This window comes from Nerophis ophidion, linkage group LG01 (assembly GCF_033978795.1).
Source record: "Nerophis ophidion isolate RoL-2023_Sa linkage group LG01, RoL_Noph_v1.0, whole genome shotgun sequence".
NCBI classification, from domain to species: domain Eukaryota; kingdom Metazoa; phylum Chordata; class Actinopteri; order Syngnathiformes; family Syngnathidae; genus Nerophis; species Nerophis ophidion.
The window spans coordinates 30023883-30043821 of record NC_084611.1 but is presented as its reverse complement, the minus strand read 5'-3'; the positions used below and the strand labels follow the sequence as shown (position 1 = coordinate 30043821).

Below are 19939 nucleotides of genomic sequence, written 5' to 3'. Positions count from 1 at the left end.
TAGCAATAAAGATACTAGCATTGTCCACATATCAATATTTTGGTACCAACATTTATTTTGATACTTTTCTAAGTAAAGGGATCCACAAAAAAAATATCATTATTGTTTTTTTAACAGCTATTTTTATGATACAACAAACATGTTGTCAAATATAATGAGGGACAAGCGGTAGAAAATGAATCAATTTTTTATCTATTTTTTCATTTGCTGATAATATTTGATTACTTTCTGTTTTAACATGTTCTATATACACTTCTGTTGAATTGTAATAAGCACTTATTCTTTTGTTGTTTGGAAATCTTATGCAAGGTTTGATCTAAAACCAAATAATTACATTTAATTAACAATTTATTAAAAAAATAACAAAATTGAAAACATATTTTCCGATAATTCAAAAATAACGATGTAATCATTGATAACGGCTACTCTACTTGTTACAGTCAATATTTGTATAGCTCCACCCCTTCGTTTACATTTAGGAGCGCTAGCTATCTGTCAGCAGTTAGCTATTGGGGCGGCATAGCTCAGTTGGTAGAGTGGCCGTGCCAGCAACTTGAGGGTTCCAGGTTCGATTCTCGCTTCCGCCATCCTACTCACTGCCGTTGTGTCCTTGGGCAAGACACTTCACCCACCTGCTCCCAGTGCCACCCACACTGGTTTAAATGTAACTTAAATATTGAGTTTCACTATGTAAAGCGCTTTGAGTCACTAGAGAAAAGCGCTATATAAACATAATTCCCTTTACTTCACTTCACTATTGTTATATCTTATATCATTATATCTTGAACATCATCCAAATGTACACCCCTGCGCACACTCTGAGGTCCGAGAGCCAGCTCCAGCTCCTGGTGCCCAAGACGAGACTTAAGACCAGAGGAGACAGGGCCTTCTCTGTGGTCGGACCTAAGCTCTGGAACACTCTGCAACACGCTCTGGAACACGAACTGCTCCCACAGTGGAGTGTTTTAAGTCTCGTCTTAAGATCCACTTTTATTCTCTGGCTTTTAACACTACATGAGTTGTGTGGTCCTCTTGTTTTTTTGTTTTTTTTCATTTCTATTTATTGTATTAATTGGTTTTACCCTTTTGAAATAGTTTTTAATCATATTTGTTTTACATTGTTTTTATATTCATTTATTTTGTTTTTCTTCAGTCATTGGTGGCGCTAAAGATAGTATTTGAATCTTGTTTTTAACATTTTTCTGCAGCACCTTGGAAACATATATGTTGTTTAAATGTGCTATATAAATAAAGTGCTATATAAATAAAGTGGATTGGATTGCATCCTCCTATTGTGCGTAGTGACACATGTTTAGCTATTCCTCGTCCTGCAGGGAGGGTACTTGTCAGAAAAGTAGTTCATTTGTCACCATGGAGGCGAGGATTAATGACTTTGGAGTAGCTAAAACACCGTTGATGGATGTTAGCTACCTAGCGAGGACTCTGCAGGGCATAGAGAAATTTTCGTTCTCTTGTCATGGTCGTATTTGCAAAGCATCAATATACATTATCGCAATAAAACGATAAAACTCTATCATCGGACATGTTTTAAAACACCGTTTGCAGAGCGACGTGTCATTGTATATAACTTGATTATCGGTCCTGCTAGACACCGACATCTATTTAATAGTACAACCTTAACATTTGACAACCAAACAATTAAACAAGGCGACTCGGTAAAGTATCTGGGTATTATCTTCGACCCAACTCTCTCCTTTGATTCACACATTGAAAGCGTTACTAAAACGGCCTTCTTTCATCTCCGTAAAATCGTTAAAATTTGCTCCATTTTGTCCACTAGCGACGCTGAGATCATTATCCGTGCGTTTGTTACGTCTCGCCTCGTTTACTGTAACTTATTATTTTCGGGTCTCCCCATGTCTAGCATTAAACGATTACAGTTAGTACAAAATGCGGCTGCTAGACTTTTGACAAGAACAAGGAAGTTTGATCATTTTACGCCTATACTGGCTCACATGCACTGGCTTCCTGTGCACCTAAGATGTGATTTTAAGGTTTTACTACTTACGTATAAAATACAACACGGTCTAGCTCCAGGATGGACCGCTCGCCTGTGTATTGGTTGGGGACATCTCTGCACTGCTGATCTTCCTCCGCTTGGGATGGTTTCCTGCTGGCTCCACTTTGGACCGGACTCTCGCTATTATATTGGATCCACTTTGGACTAGAATCGCACCGTTATGTTGGATCCACTATGGATTGGACTTTCACAATATCATGTTAGACCCGCTCAACATCCATTGCTTTCGGTCCCCTAAGTGGGGGAGGGTGCCCACATATGCCGTCCTCTCCAAGGTTTCTCATAGTCATCATTGTCACGGTCACCGACGTCCCACTGGGGTGAGTTTTTCCTTGCCTTTATGTAGGCTCTACTGAGGATGTCGTTGTCGTCTGTGCAGCCCTTTGGTACACTTGTGATTTTGGGCTATATAAATAAACACTGATTGATTGATTGAACTTCACCTTTATTATTAGTTTTTAAGCCAAAATAGGTCAATTCTCCCACTTCTGTCTCCGCACTGTTTCCCTTGTAAGTGCTTTGTGTGAGTGTTGACCATAACAATAATGCTGTGACGTGTAACGGTATCAAATAAAAACTAGGTCAGTGTAGTTTTTTTTCCTGGCGCTGTCCGGGTCTGAAATAAACTACATCTCCCAGAATGTAGTTGATGAGTGTGTTTGTAGTAGATAAGAGTGATTGTTTTTTTGTGGACATTTTCTGAAAATGTCATCAAAATCCACCAACAACTGTTTGAGTTATGTTGCTAAGAAACAGACCAACAAGGAAGTAAGAAAGTCTGCATCCTGCACAGCGAAGCTCGCTACTTTCATTTCAAGCCAGCTGGTCACGGTGCAGTGTACAGAGGAAAATCACCCCAAAAAAACAAAAAAATTGTAAATTCTCGGAAACACCCGTAAACTAAATAAAGCTCCTTGATAAATCCATCCATTTTCAACCGCTTGTCTCTCTCGATTTCGCGGTGGGCTGGAGCCTATCCAGCAGCACTCAGGTGGAAAGCAGGGCTGGACAAGTCGCCACCTCATAAAACGTCACCCAGAAAATAGAAGCCAGCGAAGGTAAACATCAGTTTGTGATGTATTTACATTTTTAAAAGTTAAACTGTTTGTTCTTCAGAGAAACATCATTTTCCAAACTGATATAAAAATGTACACTGTAGAGAACACTGTTTCTCATAAAGTAAAAGTTGAAAAACGATAAACTGAACATATTGTTTTACATTCGTTACACTAGATGATTACGTTGTCTTTCAGCTTGAAACAGTAGACGTGCCTCAAAAATGATTTGCACCTAAAAATACATGTTTGTAGTAATAAATATGATGTGCATTATTAGAGATATCTGATAATATCGGACTGCCGATATTATCGGTCGCTAAATGCTTTAAAATGTAATATCGGAAATTATCGGTATCGGTTTCAAAAAGTACAATTTATGACTTTTTAAAACGCCGCTGTGTACACGGACGTAGGGAGAAGTACAGACCGCCAATAAACCTTAAAGGTACTGCCTTTTCGTGCTGGCCTAGTTACATAATATCTATGGCTTTTCACACACACACGAGTGAATACTTGGTCAACAGTCAAACAGGTCACACTGAGGGTGGCCGTATAAACAACTTTAACATTGTTTTACAAATATGTGGCACACTGTGAACCCACGCCAAACAAGAATGACAAACACATTTCGGGAGAACATCCACACCGTAACACAACATAAACACAACAGAACAAATACCCAGAATCCCTAGCAGCACTAACTTCCCCGGGACGCTACAATATACACCTGTTTAAGTAAACAATGCTACACCGCTCACACATCGTCAATCTACTGTTTTTGGACTTACCGTTTTATTGTATCCACAGATGTAATAAATTGTAGGAACTGTACCCGCGGGTACATGTAGTTTTGGGTAAAGCCGTCTGCTGTGTAAAATGCACTCATACCGAGGGGGGTTTCTTAGGCAGGCTCTGTGCTTCCTACTCTTGCTGGGCCCCACGTTTGAGACATTGAGTAACTACATTATCACAAAACACAAAAGTTAACAATGCAATACTTTTTCCTATGAGGCTGGAGGTTTGTGTAGTGACCTGTGCTGGTCAATACTACCAATAACAGTGCATAGTCGGTCATTGGGTCGCACCCTGGATGTTATTTCAATTCAACTACAACGGCAGCTGCTGAACATAAAAATGGCGGACGAGCGCAGCGTTTTCCAACAAAACCTTTATCATATATGGAGATATCTTTGATGTCACATATTGGGAAATGTCACAAATCTCAAACAATTTTTTTCGGAACAAGGCACACTTGTCATGATCATACATTAGAATTTTGATTTTGTTAGCTATTTTCCTGGGTTTTGTATAATTTCCGGTCCTGGTGCTCCTATTTTGGTTGTACTTCCTGTTGGATTCCTTATTTTTACTACGCCTTCACTTTCTGTTCTGTTTTCTGTGTGCACACCTGTTTTCCATTAGTTAATCTAGCCTACTTAGCTTCACCTGTTGCTCCTTGCTGGATCATTGGGCTTTGTATCCTGGCAAGTGTTTGTCGTCTACGTAGCATTAGATTTCTTTTGCCTTTCCTCGTTTTTTTCCCCCTAATCAAACAGACTTCTTGCCTGCACATCGCTTTCCTTGCTCTGCATCCCTGGATCCAGACCAAAGAACGTGACAAAAATTATTTTATAAATATCTTCCCTGAATTCATATGTTCAGCCCTCATGGGGATCGCGAATACACAAAAACAGGTGCTAACAGGGAAGAAAAGTGCATTGTGCATAAAGATGCTAATCACCTCCATGTCATTAAAACATGCTTAAAATGTGTATGATGAACTGTGGTGGGAGGCTAATAATGATGTGGCAATGTACAAGAAAAAGGGCGACTGTTTTTTTTTTTTAATCCTTCCAAGATGACAGAAAAGAATAATTCCCAGTTGCCGGGGTTGGATTCCTGCTCCAAGTGGTCCTTGTCCCCTTTAAGCTCTCCATGCCTCACACATTCCAGTCTAAATCTCTCTCTCGCTGTCATTCACAACACATTGTATGTGCTTAACCAGGCTTGGGTTATTATTCCCAGCCTCCCAACCAGAACAAGGTAAAAGCCTTTATCTGGTACCAAAAAGTCCAGAACTAAAATTTGCATACTTACATAAATAGGTGTCCACCACTCAAAACGACACGCATGCATATGTGAATGAAACACGCATTTGCAGAGGTAATGTCTGTGCAGTATTACTGTAGCAACAGCCCATTAGCAACTAAAAGGCCCGACAATGGTGTGAGGCCCAGGGCTGAAGAGAAACGATGGCCAGCGATACGCATGCCAGCCACCACTACAATAGAGCCTTCAGTGGGGACAAATTCAGGACACACACACATGCAAACACACTATGTGGAGTCTGATGGTTGAGTTGAGCGTGCCTGGGAAGCACATATAAAAGAAGAAAAACAGAATTCAGAGATCTTTGTCTCATTGTCTTGTAAACAGATTGAGAGTTGCCATAACAAATAGTCCAACAGTCATCCATCATCTATCCATTTTCTATACCGCTCATTCTGTTCATGTCCTGAAATATATTTGCTTTTACAGTAGCACCTTCTGTTCCTAAATTGTTTTCAAACCAGTTTTGTATCAAACAGTACTGTACAATCTGATTGCCATGGTACAGTTTGTAATGGTACACCCTAAGTGGCTGGAGGCTTAGCTTTCCCCATGAACTGCGTTGGCACAATGGTGATAGTCTCCACCTATTAGGTACCCTTCTACTGCCTGCCCAATGGAAGGGTGCCATGACAGTGTAGCTTTGGATTATAACTTTTGCCAACCAAACGCAATTGATAGACAACTAGCCCAAGCCCTATTCGGATTTTATCAGTCAATTAACAGAGTTGGTGACGCATGCAAATACCGTACAATTCCAAATAAACGCCCTTGGCCAAATAACCGCCCATGCCCTAATAGCCGCCCGGGGTCCGACCCCATTTTGTGAATAAACCGCCTCTTCCAAATGGCCGCCCATGGGCTGTTATTTGCATAATTTAGACTAAAATCGGGCTTCACTGTGGCAGAGGGGTTAGTGCGTCTGCCTCACAATACGAAGTTCCTGCAGTCCTGGGTTCAAATCCAGGCTCGGGATCTTTCTGTGTGGAGTTTGCATGTTCTCCCCGTGAATGCGTGGGTTCCCTCCGGGTACTCCGGCTTCCTCCCACTTCCAAAGACATGCACCTGGGGATAGGTTGATTGGCAACACTAAAATTGGCCCTAGTGTGTGAATGTGAGTGTGAAAGTTGTCTGTCTATCTGTGTTGGCCCTGCGATGAAGTGGCGACTTGTCCAGGGTGTACCCCGCCTTCCGCCCGATTGTAGTTGAGATAGGCGCCAGCGCCCCCCGCGACCCCAAAAGGGAATAAGCGGTAGAAAATGGATGGATGATGGATAGACTAAAATCATATTGATTTCATTAAGCCCAATTTATAAGCTAAAAGGAAAAGCAAAGGTGCAGTAATTCTGGTAATTATGGTAACAGCAGACGGGTGGAGTCCAGAGAGTTGCATGACAATCAAAGGCTTAATCAAGCCGTGCCGTGATGGCTTATGTAACGTGGGGATTCAATGGGTCACCGCATATAGCGTAACACACACTTAACGACAACAACAAACCCACTAGGAAAAGTTTCAACATGGCAAGCAACAGTAGCAGTATTATTGTTCTGTTTTGATGGTGGGTTTTATGGGTACATGATTAGGGTTGGGTATCGAGTATCGATTGGAACCGGGACTAACTTTCCGATTCTCCCGGAATCGTTCAAAAGTTAAAATTTCGATTCCTAGTTTCGATACCCAGTCCGCCGACCGGAAAAAAAGAACAAGTCCGCCGACCAGAAGAAGAAGTCGCTGAACACTAACGAAGAAGCGCCCACAGCCGGAAGTGTTAGAATAGCCGAGCCTATGTAGCCGAGCGAGTCAGTCAAGCATAGATAGCGTCGGCGGTCGAAAGTGTGGCTTTGTTTTACTAAAAAAAATGAAATATCCACGAAATGTGACACATGCGACAGGACTGTTTCGTGCTTAGGAGTGTGCACGTCGAACATGATGAAGCACCTCCGAGTTCATGGAGTACAAATAAATGCGTGTCCCGTTTTCGACGCGCTGCGCCGACCGTCCTCCTTTGCCTCTTCCTCTGGCTCCGGCTCCGACGCCCAGCCTGGCACCTCGGTGACTGCACTGCAGTCCGAATCCGATAAGTAAAACAATATATATGCAATAAATAATGTGTTTTGCGCCAACGTTGAGGCAGCTAACAAATTAGCCCACATATTTTTTAATAGACAATTTACAACCTGCTAGCCAGGCTCCGCGATGTGCTCAGCTTACTCCGTTCACCGTAGCGGCAATGGGGAAGATGTCGGTGCCACCGACGGAAGAGTGCCACAGAAAGGTCACTGCACACGTAGTCAAAAGACTGCATCCCTTTTCAGAGGTGGAATCTCCAACATTTAGGTTAGTTAAGCAATAAAGTTAGAGCTAAGATAATTGATACTGGGCTAAACAGTAACAGCAACATTACATGTTTGTTTATGTTTGCAGGGATATAGTGAAAACTCTCAACCCAAAATACATACCACCTTCCAGGGACTACCTGTCAAACACAGACAAGAAGAATTGGAATCGAGAATCGTCAGGAATCGGAATCGGAATCGAAACAAAGAATGGGAATCGGAATTCAAACGATAACTAACCCTATACATGATATCATAATTTCATTTTTCCCGGTAGGCTGCTTTACTTAAAAAGTTGATTTATTTTTAGTATTGGTATTCTATTGGACAATTGTTGCACTGCTGCCATGTTGAGGCCTTGTTGATCTCTTGTCTTTTGATAGCCCACTTCATGCTGATCTCTTGTTTTTTTGTTTGCATGTTTACAATAGCTTTTACATTTAAAGTTTTTGGTACAAAAAAAAAATACTGGACAGTAACCATTGTAACCAAATACTGGCCTGGTGCAAAAATAAATAATATCCTTGTGCAAATAACCGCCTGCTTCTTTTAAACACCTGTCTCCAAATCAATTTTGTGAAATAAACGCCTGGGCTACTATTTGGTAATCAGAATCAAGATCAGAATCAGACATACTTTATTAATCCCCTTATACGGTAATATATTTGTCATGAGCGATTTTAATATCCATATGTTTACCATGCCAGACCTTGCGTGTGTGGCGCTCCAAACTATATTTAATAGTTGTGGTCTTACACAAACAATACATGAACCCACGCATCGCAATGGTAATATGATAGACATAGTCCTTGTCCGGGGTGTCACTACCACTAAGTGTTGGTACTCACATACACTAAAGTAATGTCACATCACTACCTCATAAACTGATTGTATTGTATTACATGTCCTGGCCAGAAATCTGAGTTCCGACTTATCAGGGATTCCCAGAGACTCAAAAAAAGTCTGCGGGCTCTAGAGCGTTTTCTATTCGGGTTCCAGTACTGTGGAATGCCCTGGCGGTAACAATTAGAGATGCTAGCTCAGTAGAAGCATTTATGTCCCATCGTATATCTCGTTTATATACTCCAGCCTTTAAATAGACCCCTTTTTAGACCACTTGACATGTCGCTTCTCTTTTCTGCCTTGCCCCCCACTCCTGTGTGGAGAGGTTATCACGTTGCCACGGATCAGTTTACACAGGAGGCGCGAGCTGTTCTGAGTCGGAAACTGGGTAGGACCACTCCTCTATACAGAAGTTGGTGAAGTCTCTGCCCTGCCAACTTGTCTACATGCAAGAGGATTCCCCTGCTGGCCTACCTATGGACTGGACTCTCACATTATGAACCGTAACCACTCCAAAGGTTTGTCATTGTTCCCATTGTTCTTTCTTGCCCAGGTGTGGGCAATTGTGGTGAAGGGCTATATGATTAAATTTTGATTGAATGATTGATTGATTTTTTTAACCAAATTTGCGACTTGGGACGGCACATATTTATGTTAACTTACGGAAGATAGACCATTCCAGAATGAAGCTTGGCTCCTTCCCAGAAACAGTCGAGAGGTGTGATGATGAGACAAGGATGAAGCTTTTCTATGATCTGTTCACACACACATGCACACAAACACATCAGGATTAGCTTCAACTTACATAAAAAATAATTTGACACACATATGAGGTAAACTATGCATGATTATCTGTAGCTCTGGTATATGATATCATTAGATTGTGCAGGTGGTCAGTCATGTGCCAACGCTACGGGTGTAAATGACACACGTGACGCCTCTGGCATGTTGAAAATGCTTTAAAAGACATGCTGACATAATGCATCTGTCCTCACAGATATTTTTAAAATCTTCACATACATGTACTTGTCAGTTCCCTACTAAATTTAATGGTGATGTGGCTCAACATCCTAAAGTGACAGTGGGTGGTTTTTTTGAGTTGTGTGAGAAATTTCAAGTCTATTCAATTATTGGGGTTTGATAACAGTACCATCAAGTAGTGTATTTGTTGGACAAATAATATCACAGGCAAGTACGTAGGGGAGCATGTTCTGACAGATGTTCCTTTGTATGTGCATGCAGCGGTTCAGTGGTAGAGTAAATATATACACCTCATAATGTGTCGTAGTTGTTTTATAAATATAGAATTGTCCGTCTTACCTGATCCATAAAATGGGTTTCCGTGACTAGTTCTCCTGATTTGTAGCATAAGTGTTCTAATTTCCATTGCCTGGGAAAAAGGGAAAATTATTATTTGTACTGAAATTATTATATTATAACTTGACATCTTGCAAAAGAGTTATACAGAGCCGGGTTTTACATGGACAGACTTGTGAATGATGTCTATCACCAGACTATAGAATCAAAATAGTTAGCATGGCATTGCATAAAGTATACGCTAATGGTCATTTACCGGTGATAAAGGTAGACATGAACTCTGCTGGCTCGTATGGCTGACTCCAGGTGCTGCAACAGTGCCTCCACCGTCAAAATGCTGGCTCCCTCGTCCCGCGGCGTCTGAATCATGAGCTGAGGGTTGAACATGGCCTCTTCGCCGATCTTCTGACGCGTGTACCTCAGTTCCTGGTTCACACGCCCGCCCACTGCCGGCAGAAGAATGTCAACATTAGAATACGCAAAACCATGCGTTCCGCTCACGTACAAAAATCAACCAAAGTTTTAGCTGTAGGCTTTAAAAATACAGATATTATTTTTACATTTTATTTTATTTGATAAAAGTATGTGAAACATGTATTTTTATGTGTATAAAAACAAAAAACACATTCAATAAAAAGCTAAATAGTGCACAAAGTGGGATCTACTGCGACACGTTGAGAGCAGAGAAAAGATTTAGTATCAGTCACAAAACCAGTACTAAAGGAAAAGTAGGAAAATTGTCTCTTCGCTGAGGGAGTATGCCTTCAAAGTCAGTCGTTGTTTTAAAAGGTTGGTTTTGTTTTTATTTGACTACAATAGATGAAGAACTGAAAGTCCTAAGAGAGGGCATAAGAGTTAAGATGCACCAGTCTTGGCTTAAAACACAATTTAATTAGAATGACTGACATTTCTCACATATACTGGAGGTTATGAGACATTCAGGGTAACTACTGATGCTGCATGCTTTCATCAAACCATCATTTGCATCATTCACTATCAAAAGCACAGTGTAGCCCATTGGGCATCATCCAACCTATTACAATGCTGTATGGTGTGTACGGTACGTGGCCTGGAGTGTTGTCCAACTAAACAATCACAGAAAATATAGTCATTAGACAATTTATTAGGTATACATGCACCAACTCTAAAGATTCCAATTCGGATGTATTATTTCTCATTCAAACATATACATCAAAGATGCACTGCAGAACAAGATGATGTTGCATTTCTAAGCCTTAATAATAAGAGGCTGATAAAAACACTATAAGGAAAATAAACCAGGATTACAAGTTTTAAAGTTGGAAAATGTTGCTAATGCTATAAATAAAACAGCGATAAAGGCTAATTACACTCAGCCAAATACGAATAAACTCAAGTTACGTTAAAGTACCAATGATTGTGTGGTGAAATTTGTCCTCTGCATTAGACCCATCCCCTTGGGAGCAGTGAGCAGCAGCGGTTGCCGCGCCCGGGAATCATTTCTGGTGATTTAACCCCCAATTCCAACCCTCAATGTTGAGTGCCAAGCACTATAGTCTTTTGTATGACTCGGCTGGGGTTTGAACTCACAACCTACCGACACTCTAACCACTAAGCCCCTGAGTAGGTTGTGACATACCATAATAAAAACTAATAAAAAAATCAAACATTTGATTGATTGAGACTTTTATTAGTAGATTGTACAGTACAGTACATATTCCGTACAATTCACCACTAAATGGTAACACCCAAATAAGTTTTTCAACTTGTTTAAATCGGGGTCCACGTTAATCAATTCATGGTATAGTAGTACAATATTGCACATATTGGATCAGTATTATTCTGTGAGATCTACTAAGCATATTGCACTTTGTATTGCAGGCCTGGGCAATTATTTTGACTTCGGGGGCCAAATTTCAAGAAAAAAAATGTGTCTGGGGGCCGGTATATATATTTTTAAGAAAACTAATACAATACCTCACAATTAAGTTTGATTGAATGCTAAAACTGTTATTACAGACCGCCTTGAAAACGGAATGGAATTTTTTTTTCTATGAACGATAAAGCCCTGAATATTGAAAACATATGAACGTCACAGCCCCTCTCACTCAACATATTTTACAATCAAGCCAAATGCAACAAACAGCGAATTATGAACGTGAAGGGTAAAAAAAAAAGAAAAAAAACATTTAAAATCTGATATATGTGATATATCACTAAGCTTTAGAACTTTCTTGTAAAAATCTCCTTCCAAGTCTGTCCCTGGCACCCACATTTCAGGCTGGCCGCTTTGGAAACACTCTGTGGAAACGCTTCCCACCCACACTGCTTGGTGTCTAGTAAGAGCTGCTGTGACGTAGATTACCATAGTAAGTACCATATTTTTTCGGATTATAAATCGCTCCGGAGTATGAATCACAACGGCCGAAAATGCATATTAAAGATGGGAAAAAACATATATAAGATGTACTAGAGTATAAGTCGCATTTCAGTAAGATTAGCCAACGCTTTTCACCAGTCCCTTACAAGTTTCTCACTTACTCCAAACTTTCTTTCTGCTGCTCGGTTGCCGTTTTCTGCTCTATATTTCACTACTTCCAGCTTGTAACCGGCAGTATATGATTTCCTTTTCGGTGCCATTTTTGTTCAGCCCTTCTCAGTTTTTATAAGTTACCACCAATGTTGAAATGATCTATTTTCATAGATAGGGATGTAGTAGCAGATAGCATCTTTTTTTTCAAAATGCACTTCTATCATGACCCACCCCGCCGAATTTTCAATGGTGGTCTATGTGTGTGTGTGTGTGTGTGTGTGTGTGTGTGTGTGTGTGTGCGTGTGTGTGTGTGTGTGTGTGCGTGTGTGTGTGTGTGTGTGTTGATTGCTGATATACGCCTAGTCTCTTACGTGAATGAGATAAATAATTTTATTGGCTATTTTACGGTAAGGTGTTAATAATTTCACACACAAGTCGCTCCAGGGTATAAATTGCACCCCCGGCCAGACTATGAAAAAAAACTGCGACTTATAATCGGAAAAATACGGTAGTAGGGTTGTACGGTATACGGGTATTAGTATAGTACCGCGATACTAATGATTCATATACTGTACCATCCTGCCTCTGAAAAGTACCGGTCCGCCACACCCTAAGAATTTTTGTTAAAATAAAGCCAATAATGCAATTTTTTCTGGTCCCCTTTATTTAGAAACGTATCAAAGTACCGAAAAGTATCAAAATACTATTGGTATCAGGACAACACTAGTCACTAAAATATACTGCAAAAGTGCAGATTCCAACCATTGAAATATGTTTTATAGTTCAAAACTTATGGTAATTTGCATACATCACTACACATCATAATGGCAGCTACACTTTCCATCTTAAAGGGGAACATTATCACCAGACCTATGTAAGAGTCAATATATACCTTGATGTTGCAGAAAAAAGACCATATATTTTTTTAACCGATTTCCGAACTTTAAATGGGTGAATTTTGGCGAATTAAACGCCTTTCTGTTTATCGCTCTCGGCGCGATGACGTCAGAACGTTACATCACCTAGGTAATAAAGCCGGCATTTTCTCAAACACATTACAAACACCGGCTCTCAGCTCTGTTATTTTCGTTTTTTTCGACTCTTTTCTGGAACCTTGGAGACATCATGCCTCGTCGGTGTGTTGTCGGAGGGTGTAACAACACTAACAGGGAGGGATTCAAGTTGCCCAAAGATGCGAAAGTGGCAAGAAATTGGACGAAATTTGTTAAAAATACGAGGGTGTGGGGACAGCTGACGAAATGGTCAGTCGTTTGTTCCGAACACTTTACCGACGAAAGCTATGCTACTACAGAGATGGCAATATTGTGTGGATATCCTGCGACACTCAAAGCAGATGCATTTCTAACGATAAAGTCAAATAAATCTCCTGCCAGACCCCCATTGAATGTGCCGGAGTGTCTGCACATTTTACCGGCGATGCTAAGGCAGACATGGCACAGAGATGTATGGATAACCTGCAGATGCATTTCCAACGATAAAGTCAACTAAATCACAAAGGTGAGTTTTGTTGATGTTGTTGACTTATGTGCTAATCAGACATATTTGGTCGCGGCATGACTGCCAGCTAATCAATGCTAACATGCTATTTAGGCTAGCTGTATGTACATTTGAAACTATATTTACATCTAGTATTTCCTTCCACCCACATTTAAAGCCAAACAAACACTTACCAATCGACGGATTTAAGTTGATCCAGTGTCACAAGATGCGAAACTTCCGATCGTTGGTCTGCACATTTTGCCGGCGATGCTAACGCAAACATGGCCGAATAGCGTCAATAGTTATTCGCTCAATAGCTTCAGTTTCTTCTTCAATTTCATTTTCGCTATCTGCCTCCATACTCCAACCATCCGTTTCAATACATGCGTTATCTGTTGAATCGCTTAAGTCGCTGAAATCTGAGTTTGAATCCGAGCTAATGTCGCTATATCTTGCTGTTGTATCCGCCATTGTTTGTTTGTATTGGCAGCACTGTATGACGTAACAGGAAAATGAACAGTGGCTTCGAGAGAGCGAAAAAAAGGCACTTTACAAATTTTTTTTAGGGACATTCCGGGACCGGTAAAATTTTGAAAAAAACTTAAAAAAATAAAATAAGCCACTGGGAACTGATTTTTTTTGTTTTAACCCTTTTGAAATTGTGATAATGTTCCCCTTTAAAGAGCTAAAAAAAATATTTGGGAATGTCCGGAGGGGCCAGATTGAAAAGCTTAATGGGCTGCATGTGGCCCCCGGGTCTTAATTTGCCCAGGTCTGGTGTATTGTGTTGTGTTATATTTTTATTTTCATGATTTTATAGAAAGAGAAGGACAGAGAGCCTATACAAAAGTTATTTTCATGATTCTATAGAAAGAGAGAAAGACAGAGATCCTATACAAAAGTTGAAGGGAAGTGGCCTTTGCAAAGATAATAGTGCAGAAAAGTGGTACAATTGAACAATATGATTATTACAGAGTTTTTGTCAGATTTGTTTCACCTTATTTAAATCCATGAGGATATCAAACTGTCAAAAACGGCTCTGCGTATGGCACAAACAACAACCACAATAACAAACATTGTGAAAACAATACCTCTCTGACAGTGTCATTCAAGACTGAGCATTTCAATTTCATTGCAAAGGCTGTATATTTTCCTGCAGGTGTGTCTAATAAAAGTTCACGCGCACACCTCCCGTCTTAACACAGCCTGTAGCGTGTGCCGCAACATCTGCAAGCAAGGGGAAATTATCCTTTGTTCTTGGTACAGAGCAAAGCCACAGTCATGTCCGCCTGGCTTTTACCTTATCAGCCTTGTATCTTCAACAAAAGAACTTTGCTCACAAGTTGAGATTGTCAGATTGAGGCATGCAACATCCCGCCAACAAATCCACATTTTTGCCACAAAAGCAATTTAATGCTTCAACTCAAATTTGCAGGCGGTTACAGTTGTGCCAGGACTACGTGGACTGTGTGTGTGATAAAGACTGTGGCTGTAGTCCAAGCTTGAGCTCCCAGGTATCATGGTGGGACTAAGCCCTGTGCGTGCGCTGCGAGCTCTCAGCTAGCCTGAGCTACAAAAGAAGCCTTTCAGGTCCTTCCGCTGGCCGCCTACACCCCAGCACAGCCAAGCCACCCTGGCAAAACCTTTCTCGCGAACACACACACACATGCACACACACACACACACACACAGCCATACACATGCGACCGCATTCATGCAAACATGTCCGCAGCCTCAATTCTAGGGAACCTCTAAATGCCACATAGTGCAACTACCTCAATTTTGTTATCAAGAGTTTTTTTATATTCAATAAAGAGTAATGAATTATGGAAAATATAATAGAAAAATATTGCAATGCAGACAGGACGACAACCAAAAACATCACCATTTTTTCTGTGTGTGTGGGGGTGATAGTAAATGCACTCTCTTTGTATACCTATTAGTGTTGTCCCGATATCAATTTTGTGGTACCGGTACCAGGACCAAAATTATTTTGATACTTTATGGTAGTTTTCTAAATAAAGGGGACCACAAAAACTTGCTTTATTGGCTTTGTTTTGACAAAAAATCTTAAGGTACATCAAACATATATTTCTTATTGCAAGTTTTTTCTTAAATAAAATAGTGAACATACACGACAACTTGTCTTTTATTAGTAAGTAGGCAAACAAAGGCTACTAATTTAGTCTGCTGACATATGCAGTAACATACTGTGTCATTTTCCATCCATCCATCCATTTTTATACATCTTGTCCCTTTTGGGGTGGCGGAGGGTGCTGGAGCCTATCTCAGCTGCATTCGGCCGGAAGGCGGTGTACACCCTGGACAAGTCGCCACCTCATCACAGGGCCAACACAGATAGACTGACAACATTCACGCCAATTTAGTGTTGCCAATCAACCTATCCCCAGGTGCATGTCTTTGGAGGTGGGAGGAATCCGGAGTAGCTGGAGGGAACCCACCCAGTCACTGGGAGAACATGCAAACTCCACACAGAAAAATTCAGGACTACTCAGGACCTTCGTATTTTAAGGCACGTGCACTAACCCCCCTGTCCACCGTGCTGCCCGTGTCATTTTCCATTCGATTATTTTGTCAAAATTATTAAGCATTAGTGGTAGAAAATGAACTAATGTCTACTTGTTCATTTTGGGGGACGGCGTGGCAAAGTTGGGCAAGTGGCCTTGCCAGCAATCTGAAGGTTACTGGTTCAATCCCCACCTTCTACCATCTTAGTCACGTCCGTTTTGTCCTTGAGCAAAACCCTTCACCCTTGCTCCTGATGGGTCCTGGTTGGCGCCTTGCATGGCAGCTCCCGCCATCAGTGTGTGAATGTGTGTGTGAATGGGTAAATGTGGAAATAGTGTCAAAGCGCTTTAAGTTTCTTAAGAAAAGGTAGAAAAGCGCTATACAAGTACAACCCATTTACCATTTACCGTTAATATCTGCTTACTTTCTCTTTTAACATGTTCTATCTCCACTTCTGTTAAAAGGTAATAATCACTTATTCGTCTGTTGTTTGACACTTTAGATTAGTTTTAGATGATACCACAAATTTTATTATCAATCCGATACCAAGTCGTGACAGGATTATACATTGGTCAGATTCAAAGTCCTCATGTTACAGGGACATATTTCCTGAGTTTATAAACATAATATCAATTTTTTAAAAACAAAAGAAGATGTTGTGATGCCAAAAATATGGACGTAATCATAGTGTTATCGACCAGATACGCTACTGTACTCGGTATCATTACAGTGGATGTCAGGTGTAGATCCACCAATGGCGTTTGTTTACATTTTGACGCCGGTGAGCTAAGGTGTGTAGTGCAGCGGGTTTAGCTATTCCTCGTCTTGCAGGGATGATGCTTTTAAGAAATATACATTATTTGTCGCCATGGAGGCGAGGATTAGTGATTTAGAAGTAGCTAAAACACTGCCGACTGGGGCCGGTACTTTTCAGAGGTGGTATAGTACTGAAAATGATTCATTAGGATCGCGGTACTATACTAATACCGGCATACCCTACAACCGTAATACCTATAAGTATGAGTAATCATAAAAATCAATTTACATCTATCTGCGATTGTTATCTATTTCGATTCTAAATGGAGTCATTGTTTTCAAAAATGTTATTTTAAATGAATTTGAAGGCCTGCGCAGATATTTGATACGTCAATTAACCGACGATGAATGAAAATTAAGTAGGTAAGTTTTCCAGCGTTGATAAATCGCCATGTCATAGTATGCTACAAGAGCATTAACGCTTTTCTTTGCATTCAGCAGCTGCGCAGGTTTGTACCGTAGCTGAAATAAAAGAGAAGGGGTTGAATTCTCTTGGCATCATTTAGCGTCTTTGACTCAGGGCCTAGTTAGCATGTAGTAGCTAAAATGGACAAAGTGATCACAAAACCAAATGCCAACACACCAGTGTGGAAATATTTCAGTTTAAACCTTTGGAACAAGATGAGCCTACCAACGTCGAGGAGTCAGTTTGCCAAATTTGCGCCAATGCAACAAACCTGCACACCCACTAGAAATACGACAGTCTTCACACACTGAGGTGTTTGGTGAACAAACCAGGTCAATGCAAACAAAACACTGCAAAATGTGTGCTCATAGAAAGTGTGGTTCAAATGACTTACATCGCCAAAGACATGCTGCCATTCAATACTGTTGAAAAGCTAGAATTTCTAAAAGTGCTAAAAAACATTTGACAGACATCTGTCATGTTTTCATGTCATGTTGGTGTTTCCTCACTTGGAAGCTGCCAGACTATTTTTTTTTTCCATATAACTTGTTAATACATCTGCTTATACTGTAGTGCCTATATTCTTACTCTGCACTTTTGTTTAAAAATGTCCTAACTTAATTGCCAGTAATGTACAACTCTACCTCTCCCAACATGTTCAATAGTGAAGTGCAACTTTGTATGTTATTACTTTATTTCCACCACTATATCCACCAGTGCCCCCCCCCCTCCACACCTCAAAGAACTACTCACCACAAGTCCTCCACACGACACCTCCACTCCAAACAGGTTAACCTCCTCACACCTCCAAGGACAAACTACGAACTATGGGAGACCGGGCTTTCTGCTCCGCCACTTCCATTCTGTAGAACGCTCTCCCTGACCACCTGTGGGCACCGCAGACTGTGGATACTTTTAAAAAAGGCTTCAAAACTCTTCTTTTTAAAAAAAGCCTTTTTATTGATATATGCATACTAGTTCTAGCTATTAGGCTGTTCTATTTTAAATTTTTATTTATTTGTATTATCTTTTAATTATTATTATATATTTTTTAAAACACTGTCGCACTTTGAGGTTGTTTGCTCAATGTATAGTGCGTTTTACAAATAAAATCTATTATTATTATTATTATTATTTAGCTATTTTATCCATTGTTTTTCTTGTGTAAATTTGAAGGCACTTAAAATAATGTATTCAAGTGCAACATTTGAGAGAGCCTATACAAAAGTTATTTTCATGATTCTATAGAAAGAGAGAAAGACAGAGATCCTATACAAAAGTTGAAGGGAAGTGGCCTTTGCAAAGATAATAGTGCAGAAAAGTGGTACAATTGAACAATATGATTATTACAGAGTTTTTGTCAGATTTGTTTCACCTTATTTAAATCCATGAGGATATCAAACTGTCAAAAACGGCTCTGCGTATGGCACAAACAACAACCACAATAACAAACATTGTGAAAACAATACCTCTCTGACAGTGTCATTCAAGACTGAGCATTTCAATTTCATTGCAAAGGCTGTATATTTTCCTGCAGGTGTGTCTAATAAAAGTTCACGCGCACACCTCCCGTCTTAACACAGCCTGTAGCGTGTGCCGCAACATCTGCAAGCAAGGGGAAATTATCCTTTGTTCTTGGTACAGAGCAAAGCCACAGTCATGTCCGCCTGGCTTTTACCTTATCAGCCTTGTATCTTCAACAAAAGAACTTTGCTCACAAGTTGAGATTGTCAGATTGAGGCATGCAACATCCCGCCAACAAATCCACATTTTTGCCACAAAAGCAATTTAATGCTTCAACTCAAATTTGCAGGCGGTTACAGTTGTGCCAGGACTACGTGGACTGTGTGTGTGATAAAGACTGTGGCTGTAGTCCAAGCTTGAGCTCCCAGGTATCATGGTGGGACTAAGCCCTGTGCGTGCGCTGCGAGCTCTCAGCTAGCCTGAGCTACAAAAGAAGCCTTTCAGGTCCTTCCGCTGGCCGCCTACACCCCAGCACAGCCAAGCCACCCTGGCAAAACCTTTCTCGCGAACACACACACACATGCACACACACACACACACACACAGCCATACACATGCGACCGCATTCATGCAAACATGTCCGCAGCCTCAATTCTAGGGAACCTCTAAATGCCACATAGTGCAACTACCTCAATTTTGTTATCAAGAGTTTTTTTATATTCAATAAAGAGTAATGAATTATGGAAAATATAATAGAAAAATATTGCAATGCAGACAGGACGACAACCAAAAACATCACCATTTTTTCTGTGTGTGTGGGGGTGATAGTAAATGCACTCTCTTTGTATACCTATTAGTGTTGTCCCGATATCAATTTTGTGGTACCGGTACCAGGACCAAAATTATTTTGATACTTTATGGTAGTTTTCTAAATAAAGGGGACCACAAAAACTTGCTTTATTGGCTTTGTTTTGACAAAAAATCTTAAGGTACATCAAACATATATT

At 40.5% G+C, this 19939-nt stretch overlaps 1 protein-coding gene across 2 annotated transcripts in view; it reads right to left on the bottom strand.

The window, feature by feature from the left end:
- Positions 1–19939, bottom strand: part of ptch1 (patched 1) — a 174245-nt gene that overhangs the window by 81953 nt on the left and 72353 nt on the right. For both annotated transcript variants that reach the window (XM_061900523.1, XM_061900533.1), the window contains exons 3-5: positions 9962–10151; positions 9709–9778; positions 9052–9143 (exon numbers count right to left, since the gene is read on the bottom strand). In XM_061900523.1, the coding sequence (XP_061756507.1) occupies positions 9052–9143; positions 9709–9778; positions 9962–10151 (352 nt within the window). The remainder of the gene's footprint in view (positions 1–9051; positions 9144–9708; positions 9779–9961; positions 10152–19939) is intronic.